Here is an 18,280-nt window from a genome sequence, read left to right on the forward strand (position 1 = left end):
TTGAATGACAGCAAGCATGGACGTCTCGTCTATGATAAGAGTTTTATGCCACTCCACACTGGCATCGACCGAAAGCTTGACTGGCCAGGAAAGGAGTTTGTTTTGTAGTTTGCTCATTAGGAAGATAATGACCTTATTCACAATAAAGAGTTTAAGACGAGAGAAAAAATTGGGTTGATTACTGCAATGCTAGCCATCTTGTTGAAGCACGGGAGTGAAACAAAAGGAATTGGAAGTTACATTTATTATTGAGTATATAGGTTTCTGAAAGGCATGAAGAGGATGCTATAATCTCGTGGACAATGATAATATGCAGCCGCTAGATAACTTTTTTCCAAGATAGGTTCCTTTGGAAGCTGCAATTCTATATATAACGTAAAGGTTGACGCAATATAATTCGATGAGATATGCAGTAGAGCCCACAACCAGTTGTTTTCATGACATTTTCATTAACATAAACGTTACCCACCTGCTAAAAACTAATATCAGAGGAAGGCAAACGAAAAGAATCCTGACAGATTTGTTTGTTAAAAGGTTTAGATTCTGATCTTCAGATGTAAAGATATAATAAAGAAGAATAATAAGACGCTGTGAACTCTCTTTTTGGATCCTTCTTCAATCTTGAAATTACTTCCAAGTTAATAAAAATTAGACCTCAAACTAAATGAAAGATATGTACGTAAAACTACTTTAATGGTATATTTGATTTTTCTTATATATGATCCCGTTAAATAGGGTTGAAACTTCAGAGCTCATGAAAGTAAGTTGCAGAAAATATCACGACTTCCTGAGTGCTCTTGAATTCATAACAGGCTGCAAGTGCGCAAACACAATCTCTTCAGTAAATTTTATCTCATGAGATGAAGAGCAACTAATTTGAAGAAATTGTGATAATGAGCATTACCAAAGATTGAGATCAGTTTGAGGCTCATCTTGTCGACATGCAACATTGGTGACTCCTTCCATGATGTCAATATTAAGATGCTTCGTTCTGCGACTTTTGTCATGAATCTGTATTATGTTTAGGATTCCTTGTGGTCAAAAGCCAAAAAAAGCAATAGATATGAGGGCAATGGGGATATGGTTTTGACAGTCTTTTACCTTTTTCGTCAGATGAGCGTTTTCCACTTTAAGGGATTTTTCCTGCGGAACAATGAGAACATCAGCCATTCGTAAGGAACAGAGTCAGTACAGTTGTGAGCAATAAAGAATTTGCAGTAGTTCTATTCATGCACTCTATAGCAATTCGGGAAGCACTAAATATATATTTTTAATTGAAAAAAACAATGATACAGAGTTTGGGTAAATTAATACAAACCAAAAATTTAGGATTGCTTAAACACCAATAAACATTAACAGAACTGATAGGTAGCAAGAGTAGCACTAGTAAGAGGAGAAGCATAATCGTTTGGTTTACCTCATAGAATAATAATACAATCATCAATAGCCTCTCAGAGGGTGAGAGCGCTCTTCCCTGATCTTCCATAGGTTTTTGAGGACGGATAGAGGAAATTATCAGCTCTAATTGAGGAAACATGTACAAAAACTCAGCAAGAAAGGAGCGGCAGGTCCATGACATGAGGCTAATGTTGCTTCAAAGGGCTAATAAGACTATCCACATGCAACGTGGTCTCTGGAAACTTGTAGTTAAAGAGATTTCAAATTGGGATCCATTAATGTTGGTCATGACCATGTCTATGTCCATGAGATGAGCAGGAAATAGTAATTGCCAATCCTAGAACCAAGCAAAGAGAACTAGCCGAGTGGTCAAAGGGCTATAAAAATGTGCAACTTTGCAAGCTTGCATTTAGATATGCAGTACCACATTAGAGGAAATTGTAATTTTATCATATATAAAAACTGCTAATCAATTAGAAAATATAATTGAATTTTTCTAATTTTAAATATCAATTAAAATTTCCATCTTCAAAATATATGAACTGCTGATTAACTTAAGTTGGACAAAAAATCAATTATCTAGTAACATTTTACATCATATGAAAGCGTGAGGCCAAAAAGGATTAGATAAATCATTTATCCATCTCTAAGAATTTTGCACTCTAAAATAATATAAAAAAAGATAGTTGATCAACTTCAAATACCATAAAAGAGATAATAGGGGCTGATAACTCTCATGTGAGCAAGATGAGAACCAAGTGAATGACCTTAGTAAATGATGTACCATGCAAAATGAATTAATTTAGGACTACAAACGGTTGTCCAAACAGTTTGAAAGCATTGATTCCAACAATCAAGTGGAGATAGAGGTGTCAATGGTCCACTATTGGAAGACGAGGCTTGAATGAGAAATATTTATTATTAGGTCCACCATTTTTGTAATGATCCCGAGGCCTAATGAGTCATATGATGACCAATGCCAACTTTGGATGATTCATTTGCCTTTAGCAAAAACATGTTACACCCATACTACCTCTACACTAGCTTTGTACTAGCTCTATATTAGCTTTATACCACCTTTGTGATACCTATGTACTAGCCACCCAAAAATAATTATGCTATATAGAAAGGAAAAAAGCACTACAAAATGGACTGGAATGTGCATGCAGGAGACCTTTAGATTAACAATGATAGTACTTGAGAGTATAATAGTTCTAGATAAAGAAAAAAACAATGAAGTGTGAGGAGTTACTCCCACTAAGACAATGGATTCCAAGTAGGGAAGATTTTTCAGATCTGGAATGACAGATAAAAGAACTCCAACTAGAATTCACGTATATATAGAAAACATCTAACTTGCATGTTAATAAAAATGGACTAATCGACTTTAAATATGGCTTCAAGAAACCTTTTCAAAGGTTTACAAAAAGGCATCAATGTCCAACCACATGGTAAACAATTAAAAGGAGAAGGGTCCTGAGAGATATTAAAAAACATGTATGGAAAAAAACATACAAATATTATTTTAAATATATTATTTAATAATATTGGAGACATCATAGTTCTCATATCCTGAACATTGTTTTTCCTCAAGCAATCACACACTTGGGTGTTCAAGAATTATCTCACCTTCTCAGCTGACATCCTCAATCGAGAAATGTTTCCATCATACAAGGAATTCCTTGATAGTGCACAATCCCAACCTCTTGTGTCAATGGGTGGAGGTTCCTTCAAAACCATTAATGATCTTGTGTCACTCAAGAATGAGTTTCCCCTTTATGTCAATGGGTGGAGGTTCCTTCAAAACCATGATGCACTGTCTGATAGCCTTCTTGAGGCATAATACATTTCAGTAATTCTTTATCTAACTCTCCTCAAGAAGTTCAAACTTGTAAGAAATTTTTACCCACCCTTTGAGTCACTCTATAGGGTCCATAGTGATATGGCTTGAATCAATAATCCTTACCACATAACTTGATAGAGGATTGTATACATATGTTTGAAGCTAGAGGAATACAAAATCACCAACCTCAAGACTTTTCTCAATGCAGTATCAACCAACATACATCTTCTATTGGTTCTGATCCATCTGCAAGTTATCCTTGAGGAATCTTAGAATATCCATACTCTTCTATAGCCAGAACTGGGCCCTCAACGTGTGATTATTGCCCAACTCCTAGTCCATAAAGTTTGAAAGCTCATAATCATACAAGGATTAAAGGGTGCCATACTTACCAATTTGTGATAGGTGGCACTACAGATATATTCTTCTAAATGTAACCAATGTATCTACAACTTCTATTGCATTAAAAAAAAGTTACTGATAGAATCTTCTATTAATTTGTTCATAATATCCATCTCTCCATCTATCTACAAGTGATAACTCATACTTAGAAACAACTATGTCCCTGCCCAATGAAATAATTGCACCAAGAAGGTGCAGAGAAATAGCTATTCATGTCACTTATTATGTTTCATGGAATACCATGTAAGCAAAATAACTATCGGAAGAACCAACCAACCATTTAATTTCCCTAGTATCTATTGGGGATGGCCAAAAAAAAATGGGCATACTTAGTTAGGGGATCCATTGCAACAAAAAACAATATTTTTGTTGCACTTTGTGTAGCTTGGTGACAAATCTATTGCGATGCTATTCTACTTTTGATATGGAATTGGTAATAGATAAAGTAATCCCTCTTGTAGGTCTTTATATATCGTGTCTCCAACCAAGGGTAATTTGTGTATCTCCTTTAAAATTATTTCCTTAATCATCAACTTGGGAACTAAATATACTCTTACCATTATACTAAATGAGATCATCAAAGACCTTATATCTATCATCTTGTACTTGACCATTCATCCATTAGCATACAAATATGCTCTCAAAGTATTCAACCAAAAAATATGCATTGCAGTCCACTACATCATTTTTACCCTTTATATACTCAATATCAAAAAGAAAATATGCTTGAATCTCCTACCTGCTTTTGTTTCCATTTATTCAAATTTGTTTTATCCAAGAAATACCACAAGTTGTTGTGGTCTGTCTACACAATATTTTTCTCTTACAAGGTAATATCAAAATCTTATGAGTGTTTTAGATAACTTGGGGAGGGGGGAGGTGAGGTGAATGAGTTCTCTCTAGTAATCCACTAATCATACAGTCCCTTCAAACTATTTCAGCACCAATAAAAATTTATAATATTTATCATGGATCACTTATACACATTAATCAACTCTTCCAAACACTCTAATCCAAACTGTTAACTCTTTGTTATATACTTTACCAAGTATCAAGAAAATTACTTAGTGGTTATCTAGTTAATACTGGGTTACAATAAATAGTAAAATTATGTAATAAATCCTTGCAACACAAACAACATTCACACATTTGACACCAATAATTTAACATGGAAACCATGTTAAGGGAAAAACCACCCAAGACCAAAAACCCAAAACTTTAACTTTTTTGAAGTGAGCTCTACTAGGAGCCAACCTTGTTAAAGGTTACATACACTTTGTTAAAGTGATCTTGTTAGACGATCTCACCGAATGATCATTTAGACCTTGTCATTCCTTGCTCTTGACTAAAATTAGTGGAGTGGTTTAAAGGACCTACAAACACCACTAATTGATGTTAAGATATAAGATTTCATAGACTTGCTAGGTCCACTTGGTACTTTCGAGATTTTCTGCTACAATGGTTAAATAGTAATAGTATAAAAATGATATGTTAAAAATAGAAGCTACCATTTCTTGTTTAGATCTCTGTTGTTGCTTGTTCTTTATCTTATCTCTTTACTCACTTGGCTGATTTACACTTACACCAACTCTCCTTGTTTCTGAAGTATTAGTAGTAGCCAAAAGAAAGGGGGGTTGACCCCAAAGTAGAAAAAAGCTAAAGAATCAGCTAGAGTTTACCTCCCACCTATCTAACTGATACCAGTTTTATACTTTCTCTTGTTCCTCTTCTCTTCTCAATTCACCTAGCTCAGCTCTTTACTCCTTATCCCTATATAAATTTTCATTTACAACAACTCAACACTTCAAAAATATAATCATCAACAACTTTGAACAAACAACCCAAAATTGTCTTTCTCTCCTCAAATAGTTTTCTCAATGCTTCAAGATCCTTCTATCTTTTTCTTCTTAATCATCATTGATCATAGGTTTACAATAGAATTCCTTCATACAATCAATTTAGACACCTCGAAAATATGGGTTTATATAGAAAATTATGTCCATCCTTAACTCAATTTTCTTCATGGGATCCTTCTTGAGTTTTGTGAGCAATAGATCTTGAAACAAACATTGACTCACATCTAAGACCATTTCGAACTTTCCAAATTTCCATCAAAAGTCGGCCTCAAATTCTAGTTTTTCAAAATTGTTCATCCAACTATCACTCACTAAACATAACATTTACTAGGGCAACATAATAGTAGATTAATATTGACTTTCTTGGGCAATATTTTGTTCTTTTTTCCTTACCAATTGCTCAGGCAATACAGTAGTCACTCGGTGAATAGAGTCTCCCTTCATTAACCTTGTAACTCGGTTAACCTTGTAGTCTCCAATACAACATAAAAACACATGATTGTAAAATAATCAAACCAATAATACATTACCATTGTCCATCTCATTAAACTACCCATTGAATACCTTACATATCACTTTTGTCTTTATCATACTTTCTTCAAATTCTCTTCATCAATCAATTCCTCTTCATCAATCTAATGATATGGTACTTTACTAAGTTAGCATAATGTCTAGGAAACTAAGACTGCCATCAATGACAATATAACAACTTATATGACTCTCTTACATACATTCATAGCAACATCAACTAACAATCTCCCACCGTCAAGTCTATAATCAGCTGGAACTAACAATCTCACTATTTGGCATTAATGACAACACATAACATAAGATAATAAACTATATACATTATCAACAATAGAAAATTTTAGCTCCGTGTCTTCACTTGCAAAAATTTGTAACTCAATGTGTACCTTCCACAAAAAGAACTTCTTCAATATTTCTCCGCCTTAGGCTATGATCTATTATTTTAGGTTATGTCATCTCTTGTCTTCTCTTAGCTTCATTTTTGTAACACTCCCCATTTGAATATTCTTCTCTTCCTTTACTATTTTTCATAAAATGTTTTCTTTTACTCAGTCTTTTCCTATCTCATTTGTTTCTTTAGTTACTCTTGCTTTCCATTATATTCTCCACATTTAGTTTGTTCGTCTCATTTAGTCTATTCTCCCCCTTTGATGGCAATGCCAAACATCATAATAAATGTCAAAATGACACTTATAAAACCTTCTATTTATCCTTGTACTTTGAATGTACTAATTACTTCAGTTTCATCATAGTAAACTTTAGATCTTCAAAAATACTCCTAAAGTGTGAACCTGTATGTATCAAGTCCATAAATATATTACAATTCATCCATTAATTAATGTAACATGCATCTTCACCTAGTAAATTTTGATTAGGTGCAGAACCCCCAGTTTACCTCATAGATATTCAAAAGCATTCTTTGGTAATGGCTCAGTAAATACATAAGAAATTTTTTTCTTAGACATCACATATTCACATCTCACTTGCTTCTCCTATACTTGCTCTCTCAAATAGTGACATTTGATTGACATGTTGTTTGTTTTTGCATGCATCACAAGATTTTTTGAAATATTGATGGCACTTATATTATCATAGTAAATAGTAACAGGCTTGGTTACCCTTTCTTGCATTACTTCCAACAATTGCTTGATTCATTCAATATTTGAATAATTGATAGCAGTAGCAACATATCCAGCTTCAACAACAAATTGTGAAATAAAACTTTCTTGCTTTCTTATCCATGTTATCAGTATTTCTGCTAAAAGAAAAGCTCCACCACTTGTACTTTTTTGGTAATCAGCATTGTCAGCCTAATCATTGTTGGAAATCTGATTGAAAAAATCATTGTCGAAGAATGAAGAAAATTGTTTGCAAAGAGGGAGATTGTTGATAAAGAATGTTTTCAATCATTGTTTTGTCACTGATGTCAAACCTACTATTTGTTGGAATGACAATTTCTTATAAGACCCAAGTACTATCACTTAGTTGATTGATGAAGAGGATTTAATCAACAAGATGTAACAAAAGTACCTAAGAGAAAGGTTGAGTTATGGTTTTGTAATGAATTACAAGGATCAGTTAAGACGATGGTAAAATGATGTATTAATAATATACTTGAAGATATAAAGGTTGGCCACACTTAGAACCTTTAGAAGTATAAGTTGTAACAAGGCTGTCTGCAAAACTTGACTAAGTTCATTTGTAAGTGGCCAGCATAGCTACCGAGCAGAATTTTAGTTAGTGCTGAGCAAATGCAAAATCTAGTGTGTGCTGAGTGATATAGAAGGAGCCAAAAAAGTAATAGGTTATGAGCATTAGAAAAACTTAGTGAATGCTGAGGGAATCCACAATAGGTGTCGAGCATCAGTAAAACATAGTTGGTGCTGAGTAACATAGTATGTACCGAGCACCAGAATTTCAATAGTGCGGAGCTACTGCATTATGTGAAAAGTCAAAGATTCACCAAATCTGAGCTGACAGGTTTGTTACCTTGAATTTTGTGAACCAACCAGAGGATAAGGATGATGAGTTGGTGGCATAGAATTTTAGCTAAACCATTTTTGGGTGAATTCAGGAGAATTCTTCATGATGTTTCTAGAAGAAACAAGATATGGGTAGGATTCATTGAATTCTACCTAATCCATTCAATCTAAAAGAAAAACCAAGAAGGTTCGAGGGGGAAAAGTATTCCAGACTTCTATTTAAGGAGTCATAGGACAAGAAGCTAGAGTTGTTGGGTCAAAGTTGTTGAAAGGGTTCCAAGGAGATGCCATTGAGAAGAAGGAAGAATAGAGTACAGAGACTCTACTTCGATAAGTGGCCATATAGGAGATTGCACTGATACATCAAGAATGATGACTCAAGGAGATGAAGCTCGAAAGGAGAACGAGTTGTCAAAGCTAAAGAGACTGAAAGCCAAGCAAATTGTGAAGATTTGAATAGAGATCTAAAATCTACAAGACAAATTGTGAGTTGTATTAGGTTAAAAGCCTTTATTGTTATATTCTAACAATCATTTCAGCTAGGGTAAAATCTTATGGACTTAGGTTGGTTTAATAGCCATTTGTAAATCCTTTAACAGGGTGGCATTCCAAGTGAATGTTCTAAAGTCATCTAACCAGGCCCACTTCTAATAGGGTGGCTAAATCCTTTAACCAGGTCACATTTAATAGTGTGTTGTAGCTTTTAACAAAGCAAGCCTATCACAAGGCATCACTTCAGAAGAGTGAGAATTGAGTAGCATGTTATCGATGGTTTTTCCCAAATTGAGTTTCCACGTAAATCACTGTGGTATGTGTTGATCTTTCATGTGTTATTCTTGCATATTAATTTTCAGTAACTTGCTAAGAAAGAAAGTTTAAGCTTGGATGCATGAATAGTTTAATAAGCTCACTTTATTTGATGAAAAAGTTTTATAGTGTAGGCCACAATCTTTAGTTCCTTTAAGATATCTAAATATCCTTTTCATAGTAGTCATGTATGTTTCCCTCAGATTAGATAAAACACCTTGAAACAATTCCAAAAGCTAGGATAGTATCCACTCTACTATCTGCAACATATTGTAGCTTTTCAATCATAGATCTTTATTGTATTTGACCAACCTCACCAGTAGTATATTCTTTTGATAATTTCACTTCAATAACCATACGTGTACTAACTAGGTTAGACTCATCCATGCCAGATATTTCAAGATTTCCTTCACATACTAGGATTGAGTGACATGGGCACCCTTCTATGTTTGATAGACTTGCAATCCAATGAATTTTTTTACCTCTCTAAACATTGACATTTTAAATTTAGTGCTCATTTGTTCAGCAAATATCTTACTAAGCATGTCATTTCCACCAAATATTATCTCATCAACAAATATTTCACCAATCAACACCATATCTTCATATTCATTCTTCAAGTACAAATTATTATTTTACTTGTTCTAGAAAATCCAATCTAAATCAAATAAGAGTGTAATCTTTCATACCATACTCTTGGGGCTTGTTTTAGTCCATATAATGCTTTGTTCAACTTGCAGACCATGTTCTTTTGAAGTTTAAAGAATCCTTCAGGTTATTCAATACATATCTCTTCTTCAAGTAGTCCATTAACAAATACAAATTTTAGATCCATTTGATATACCTTGAATTTCTTGTATGTAGCATAAGCCAACAATGTTTTTATCCCTTCCAATCTTGCCACAAATGCAAAATTTTCACCATAGTTAATTTATTCTTATTGTGCATAACCTTTTCAAACTAATCTCGCCATGTTTCTTACCACTTCTCCATTCTCATTCATCTTTCCTTGTATAATATTTTTTGTCACAATCACATTTTTGTCAGAAGGTCTCAGTACTAGTGTCCAAGTATTATTCTTCTTAATTTGATCAATCTCCTCATTCATAATGCTAGCCCAACATTCATCATCCAATGCAAGTTTTACTATTCTTGGTTCAAAATCAACTATCAAACATGTACCTTCTCTTATTTTTCTTCTCTTTTGTACTCTAACACTTATTGTCTCTAATTATTTGTTTAGGTGAATGGTTGTTCGCCACATATTTTTATGATACACATTTAGTTCTTTGATTTTCTTCATTTCCTTCACTCCATAGAAGTTTCACTTCCTACTTGGGTTGAACTATTTGGTTATCAGCAATAACATTATGTGCCTCGGTTACAACTATCTGATTTTTGGTATCTCTATGTTGTAACTTGGGTAGCTTATTAGGTGTCTCTTCATAGAAAAAAATAAACTTGTTATAATCTTCAAGCTCATTTTGTTCTTTTTGCACTGTTCTACTCTATAAACTCATTAAATCTTATATTTGTACATTCAATCATCTTGTTAGTAGCTTTGTTCAAACATTTGTCACCTTTAATCTTAGATGAATTGCCAAGTAATGTGCCTTTGTCTCCTTTAACATCAACTTTACCATTCCTAGCATCCTTGTGAATCTAACACCTACTTCCAAAGATTTTGAAATAACCTACATTTGATAAATGACCATACCACAGTTATATGGTGTCTTGTTTGTTCCTTTCTTCAATTGAACTCAGTTGACAATGTAAACAATAGTACTAATGGATTCTCTCCAAAATATCTGAGAGACCTCCTGCTCAATCATTAGTATCCTTGCACAATCTATGATAGATCTGTTTCTCCTTTTAGAAATACTATAATATTGCAGTTTTCTTGGTGCAAATAATTATATTTTGATACCATTCCAAGTACAAAAATTAGTGAATTAAATAGAAATTAACTCACCACTCCTATCAAATCTCAAACATTTCTTTCAACTCCTACTATGTACCACTTAAACATATCAAAATCATCAGATTTCACGTTTATGAACATTACAATCATCATCCTTGAATAATCATCCATAAACAATATGAAATATATATGTCACCATAGTAACCACCAACTCCAATTGGACCACATAAATTTGTATGTACCAATTCTATAATATTAGATAAAGTGTGTGCCTTTCTATAAAAACTAAATTTTCTCATCTTACCAAACTAACATTCTTTATACATAGAATTTTAAGATTTTTGCGAATTTGGTATGTCTCTTACTATTCTCTTTCTACTAATTTTCACCATGCTCTCAAAATTTACATGACAACCTTTTATGCCATAACCACACATTCTCAATTCTAGAAATAAGCATCTCTCAACTTTGGGATCAAGGTAGAATACATCACCTTTTTTTTATTTCATATCCAATTAATTTCCCTTCATCATCAAAGATTTTGACCTTCTTTTTCTCAAATTCTAGATCGTGACCTGAGATATTCAACTAAACAACACTCAAGAGATTATATTTAAGTCCTTGAACTCAATATGCATCGTCACATCCGAGTTTTTCATTTACAATTAGTCATCCTTTACCTTTAACCGATTATGGAACATCATTACAAAACTTAACAGTTACATTCTCATAAATTTCAGTCATCAATAATTCATGAGTCATTCTTACTAATGTGATACAAAGGTAGGTTCTTTCCCATACCTTTCACAATTTGGATCTTACTTGATTGGAACATAAGCCATTTCAACTACTTCCTTGTCATCATTAGAACTAGTCTCAATATGCTCTTCCTCAACAATGTAGCCTGACTTCTTTCATTTGTCTTTATAATCCCTATTCTTCTTGTACTTGAAATATTTCTCCACACTTCTATCAAACATTATTCTATTAGGACATTTTGCAATAAGGTGACCAACCTCATTACATTTGAAATAGATTAGGAGAAATTTACCTCTGTATTTACGTTTGCCTCTTGATAACCTTCTTGCAAGAAATGCTTCAAGATCATCCATATCATCTTTAGTTTTACACTCACCTTCTTCTTTACTTTTCTTCTTTTTCTTTGAATTCTCGATGGTTAGCAAAGACTCAAAACAATTTCCCATTATAACCATACTGTTATCGTATTTTCTCAAATCAAATGCAGTCAACCAACCAACAAGACTATTTAGCATCAATACATTATCAGGGATGTGTTAGCATGAAGGCTATGGTATTCCTTTGGAGGAGTATCCTAGGCATTGAAGAGAGTGTGTAGATGATTGGCATGTTGTACTCATCAACGTGTTTGTCATTTATGTCAACATAGTTTTATTTTTGTGAAAACTAACAAAATAACAGACAAAGAATGAGGTCATATGGACTATGTATTCATCATGAGATCAAGAGTAGTTAAGGATGTATTCTACATTGTGTCTTGATGAAGTGGACAAGTGTGTGTGTAGAGAGTCTAAGACATGTGGTGTTATTCATAAATTACAGGAGATAATAAGTAGACAGAGTAGCCAAAAAAGAAATTAGAGAAGAAAAAGCCCTAGTTTCACAAGATGAAAAGAAATATGATGAGATTATAGATAGTGGATGTTCACATCATATGATTGGAGATGTGAATAAGTTTGTTAAGTTTAGTAATCATGATGTAGGAATTGTTAGGGTTGGTAACAATGAAACTTGTCACATCAAAGGAATAGGATTTGTCACTCTTGATGGAAAGACTAATATTGATAATATTTATTATGTTGATCGAATAAAGCATAACATATTGAGTGTTGGACAATTGGTTGATAAAGGTTATCAGTTGCGATTCAAAGAGAAGACATCTATCATGAAGAATAAAAATGGTAAGTAGATTAGAACTAGCATAAGATCTAGAGGTAATGTATATCAATTGAATCCAATAGAAATGACTTGTTCAGTTGTAAAGCTGGATAACAATTGGTTATGGCATAGAAGATTCTGTCATATAAACTTTGATAACATTATCAAGGCTAGTAGTACATTTTCTATTAGAGATCTATCTAAATTTGTGAAACCTACTAATGTTGTTTTCAAAGACTGTGTTTTGGAGAAGCAGAAGAAAGTTTCTTTTTCTAGAAAGAAATTCACTACCAACACAAAATTGGAGATTGTTTATACAGATTTGAGTGGTCCTACTAGAACAAGATGATTTTGTGGTGAAAGGTACTTTATCATTTTTGTTGATTATTTCACTAGAATTATGAGGGTAGCATTTCTTATAGTAAAATGTGAGGCATTTGAAAAGTTTAAGTCATTCAAGAATAGAGTTGAGAGTGAATTTGGAGTAAAGATAAAATGTTTAAGATAGGATAGAGGTGGAGAGTTTACTTCAAGAGAGTTTAACACCTTTTTTGAGGAAAATTGTATAAGGAGATAACTATTAGGACCTAAGATTTCTAAGGAAAATGGGATTGCTAAAAGAAGAAATAGGTCTATTAAAAAAAAAACAAGAGCAATGATGTTTGTGAATGATATACGTATCCTAGATATTTTTGAGAGAAGGTATCAATACAATAGTATACATATTGAATAGAGTGCAGATTAGAAAAGGTACAAACAAGACTACCTATGAATTATGGTTTGGACATGCACTTTCAGTAAAATATTTTAGAATTTTTGGAAGTAAGTGTTACATTAAGAGAGATGATGATATTTGTAAGGTTGATGCAAGAAGCTATGAAGGTATGTTCCTTGGTTATTCATTGAATAGCAAAGCTTTTAGATGCTTTTGAGTGTGCAAATCTGAAAGTGGATGAAATGTTTGGAGTTAAAGAGAGATTGTTTGGCAAAATTGAACAAACATGTAGAACTTGGTATGCAAGATTGAACAAGTATTTAACAAAATTGGGATTTGTTAGAGGTAGACTGATAGAAATTTGTATTTGAAAGAAATTGAGAATGGATTATTCATCATTGTGATATTTTCTAATGACATAAGCTTTGCAGGTAATGATGAAGCAAGAGATAAATTTTATAATGAACTAGAGAATGAGTTTGAGATAAGTATGATTGGTGAAATAAATAAAAAATTCTTGGGTCTAAAGATTGTACATAATAGTGATGGTATTTTCTTTTCACAAGATAAGTATTTGAAAGACTTGTTGAAAAGATTTGGCTTGGAAAGTTGTAAGCCTATTCGTACACCTATGATAATTGGTCACAACTTATTTAGTAAAGATGAGACACCTACAGTTAAGAAGAAGAAGTATAGATCTATGATTGGAGGTTTGTAATATTTGGATCACACTGGACGATATATAGAAAATATAGTTGGGATAGTAGAAAAATTTCATTTGATCCTAACAAATCAAATTATGTAGCAGTAAAAGCAATATTAAGATATTTGAAGGGTGTACTTGATTTTGGATTGTGGTATGATAGATCAAGTTATTTTACTTTAAGTGCTTATACTGATGTGGATTGGGCAAGCAATATGGATGGTAGAAAGAGAACCAATCGTGGGGCATTTTTCCTTGGAGGAAGATTGGTTTCTTGGCTAAGTAAGAAATAGGATTGCATTTTACAAAGTACAATAGAAGTAGAGTATGTATCAGCAATAGACAATTACAAGCTGATAATGTGGATGTAGCAAATGCTAAAGAACATCGGAATAGAGTTTTTAGAACCTGTAATCATACATTGTAATAACACAAGTACAATGAGTGTGTCTAAGAATCATGTGTTGTACATTAGAATATGTAAGTACAAAATAGAAGATTACATATATCTTTACGAAACCCTTGCCTAAAGATATATTTAAGTATTTGTGAGGTATTCTTGGGGTTATGCCCCTGCCTACTTATGAGTAGATAATGTAGAGAATGAATCAATCTAGTGGTACAAAGCATTGTTGTTTATTTGGACTAGATGTTGATGCTTCATATATGGGGGAGTATCTGTGATTAGTAGAGTTGTCAAGGACTCTTGGTACTTGTCATTGAACAATGTCCTTGGATACTTGAGCCGATTGATGAATTTGAGAAAATTATTGACATAATGAAGCCTTTGTCATTGATCTCAATGGGATAGAAGTACACATGAAAATCATCTCCTATGTATGGCGGATAAAGATTGTCCATAAGGGCAGACATTGAATCACATCAATGGAAGAGAAGTATGATAACCAATGACTATCCATGTAAGAATGGCAGTTGTTCCTTAGAGCTAGAGTGTGAACAACTGATGTAGATCCTAAAAATGAGAAAGAAAAGATAGAGTAGTGTTCCTTTGAATTTCATATAAGATTGATGAAGAGGATTTGAAAAGAAGAGAACAATAGAAGCAACAAAAAAGTTTCATTTGGTATTCTCGAAACTTAGATGTTTTTCATCTATATTGCTATCAATGCCAAATTGGGAGATTGTTAGGGTGAATGCTGATAGTATTCCTTTGGGTTAGTATCTTAGGCATTGGAGAGAGTATTACATGATAGGCATGTTACATTCATGACTCTCTTTGTCATTGATGTAAACATTGTATTATTTTTGTAAAGATTGGTAAAATAGAAGATAGAGAATGAGGTCATATGAAATATGTATTGATGATGAGATCAAGTGAAGTTAAGGATGCAATCTACATCGTGTCCTGATGAAGTGGACAAGTGCACATTTAGAGAGTCTAAGATATGAAAAAGTTCCTCATGAATCATAGAAGATAGTAAGAAGACATAGTACATGTTAAGTAGTTTTCAATGATTACTCTTAACTAAGATAGAATCATGATAAGTGAAGTTAGATAGATATAGAAGATGGTTTAATAATGACATGAATGAGTGCACAAGGTCAAAGGTCACACGTGTGAGAAGTTGTAAAGACTATTTGTTCACAGTGTTGTGTAATTATAAAATAATTGTTTATCTTAAAGAGTTCCTATTATAACTAAGTGGGAAATCCCCAAGGTGAACTCAAGGAATTACTTTGAGAACACAGTATAAAGGTTATTTTCCTTTTTTAGATGTATGCATTCAAGTGTGTGATATGTGAAATATTTAGTAAATGCGATTAAATGGTCCAAAAGATTATTGAATGTGAAATTGGTGATTTGGTAGTATGATTAGAAGAGGTTTGGTCCTGCCAAGACGACAAAGAAGGAGTTGAGGTTGATTCATTTCAATTATCTTGCAAGGAATAATATAAATACTAGTTGGACATTGAGTTTTGTGGTCTTTCGTTTGAAGTTGTTTGGACAGTGGGTCCATCTTTCTTCTATAACTCCTTACAAGGTTAGAATCTTCTAACAAGTATTCAAAGTCTCCTAATAGGGACTGATATGCACTGAATGTATTTAATTGGTAAAAAAAAATAGATTTAATAACATTCACACATTTGAGACAAATATTTCAATGTAGAAACCCTATTAAGTCAAAAACCACCTAGGATTGGCAGCCCAAAATATTCACTCTTTTGAAGTGAGCTCCATTGGAAGCCAACCTTGTTAGAGGTTACATACACTTTGTTCAAGTGACCCTATTAGAGAATTTTGACAAAAGATCATCTAGACATTATATCTCTCTATTCTTAACTAAAAATAGTGGTATACTTTAAAGGACTTACAAACACCACTAATCAATGTTACCATATAAGATTTTATAGACTTGTTAGTTCACTTTGGTACATTTGAGATTTTCTACTACAATTTCTTTTATCAAATCCATCTTCAACTTTCTCATCTGTAGATCTTGTAGCAAACTTTGGCTCATGCTTTAAACCATATTGCACTTTTCAAATTTACATCAAAAGTTGGCCTTAGATTCCAATTTTCCAAACTTGTTCTTCCATATGTCACCTGAAAAACATAACATTTACTTGAGAAACACAACACTCGGTTAACACTAACTTTCTCGCGCAACACTATGTTCTTCTTTCTTTACTAATCACTCAGGCAACACTGTACTCATTGAGTGAGTATAGTTTCCCTTCATTAACCTTGTAACTTGGTTAACTTTGTATTCTTCAATATATCATAACAATACATGGTTTCAAAATGACAAACCAATATTACATTACCATTGCCCAACTCATTCAAGTATCCGTTGAATACCTTACATAAAACTTATGTCTTTCTCATAATTTCTTCAAATCCTCTTCATCAATCTAATGATATGGTACTTTGTTGAGTTAGCATAATGTTTATCCAACCAAGACATTAACATCAATGATAATATTATAACTAATATGACTCTCTTACATACTTTTGTAGTATCATCAACTAACACTTTCCTACTATCAATTCCATTATGGTAAGAATCTCCTTACCATAGATAGAGTCTATGAGCTCTTATTCACAAAGCTTCCAACTTTCAAATTCAATGGGTTCATGATCTTGCATAAATACTTCTCCAATGCTTTGTCCTAGTGCATTGCAATCCAAGATGCAACACCAAATGAAATCACACAGTGCAAGAATTGTTGGAAAATTGGCTAGTATGGACACATATATGTTTTCATTTACAACAGTGCTCTCATAAGGTAAGGCCACATGAAGTTAAGGTACAATTTTAGTTTTAATTTATGAAGAAATTATCTAAGTATTATAGAGGATTACTATTAGTAGAGGTATAGTTTTAGATAGAAAGATTCATTGGAAAAATATAATTGGCTAAAATTTTGGGATATGGTAGAATAAATATTATAGATAACATATTTATGCTGGCTAGTATTAGTATAATAGCTGTCATGGGTTTTGGTTAGAAACCATGAACACCATTTGTTATCGTAGACTCAGTGTATATGGTAAAGAGTAAATAATTTGACAAATGAATTGAGTTGTCTTATGAATTCAATTACTTGGTCATATAGGAAAAAAATTCTATATCTTAACCCTCACTTAGTAGTTTGTGATAGTAAATTTTGGATAAATGCTTACACAATTTTCTATCACAACCAATAGATATCTGAAGTGTAAAGGGAATATAAGAAGGCGTTTTTGACATGCAAAGATATACCACACTATGATTATGATATGTGAGCCTTGTCTATGATGGGACATAGATGATGTAATAATAAAATAGTCATTTTTTATATTGGCATGATCAGATGTGAGAAACAAAAATGATTTATTAGATGTCAAAGATATAATTAGGAAAGTCAGTTTTGGTGTATTTCCTATATCTCTTATATAGATTATACCTCAAACAAGGACCGATGTGCTAAATCAATTGTATAGACTCCTAATAGAGTTAGTGCTCCTAACAGAGTATTTTTCTATTACGACATCATTTTGCGGGTAACATTTCGATCAGGGCTTTTCCCTTTGCTAGGGTCTCCCAAGATAACAAATATGGTGTGATAAATTTTATTGTGTTGTGTATATTACTTTTTAATTTAATCAGTTATCAGAGAATATGTTTATATGCTGAAATTTATAATTAGGAAAAATGTGCTGGAAAATGTGATTGAACCCCAACCCTCTCCTCTTCTCAATATTC

General features: G+C 32.8%; 1 protein-coding gene across 3 annotated transcripts in view; it reads right to left on the bottom strand.

The window, feature by feature from the left end:
- Nucleotides 1-413: 413 nt before the first annotated feature.
- The window catches only part of LOC149564756 (MADS-box transcription factor 14-like), a 315,466-nt gene continuing 297,599 nt past the window's right edge, over nt 414-18,280 (bottom strand). For 2 of the 3 annotated variants that reach the window (XM_089818348.1, XM_089818347.1), the window contains exons 6-8: nt 1,102-1,143; nt 905-1,011; nt 414-813 (exon numbers count right to left, since the gene is read on the bottom strand). In XM_089818348.1, coding sequence (XP_089674474.1) covers nt 804-813; nt 905-1,011; nt 1,102-1,143 — 159 coding nt within the window. In that variant the 3' untranslated portion in view covers nt 414-803. The remainder of the gene's footprint in view (nt 814-904; nt 1,012-1,101; nt 1,144-18,280) is intronic. The other variant, XR_016361930.1, reaches the window with a different exon arrangement.

Source organism: Cupressus sempervirens, chromosome 3 (genome assembly GCF_028749045.1).
Source record: "Cupressus sempervirens isolate cs-2001-9-10 chromosome 3, ASM2874904v1, whole genome shotgun sequence".
Taxonomy (NCBI): domain Eukaryota; kingdom Viridiplantae; phylum Streptophyta; class Pinopsida; order Cupressales; family Cupressaceae; genus Cupressus; species Cupressus sempervirens.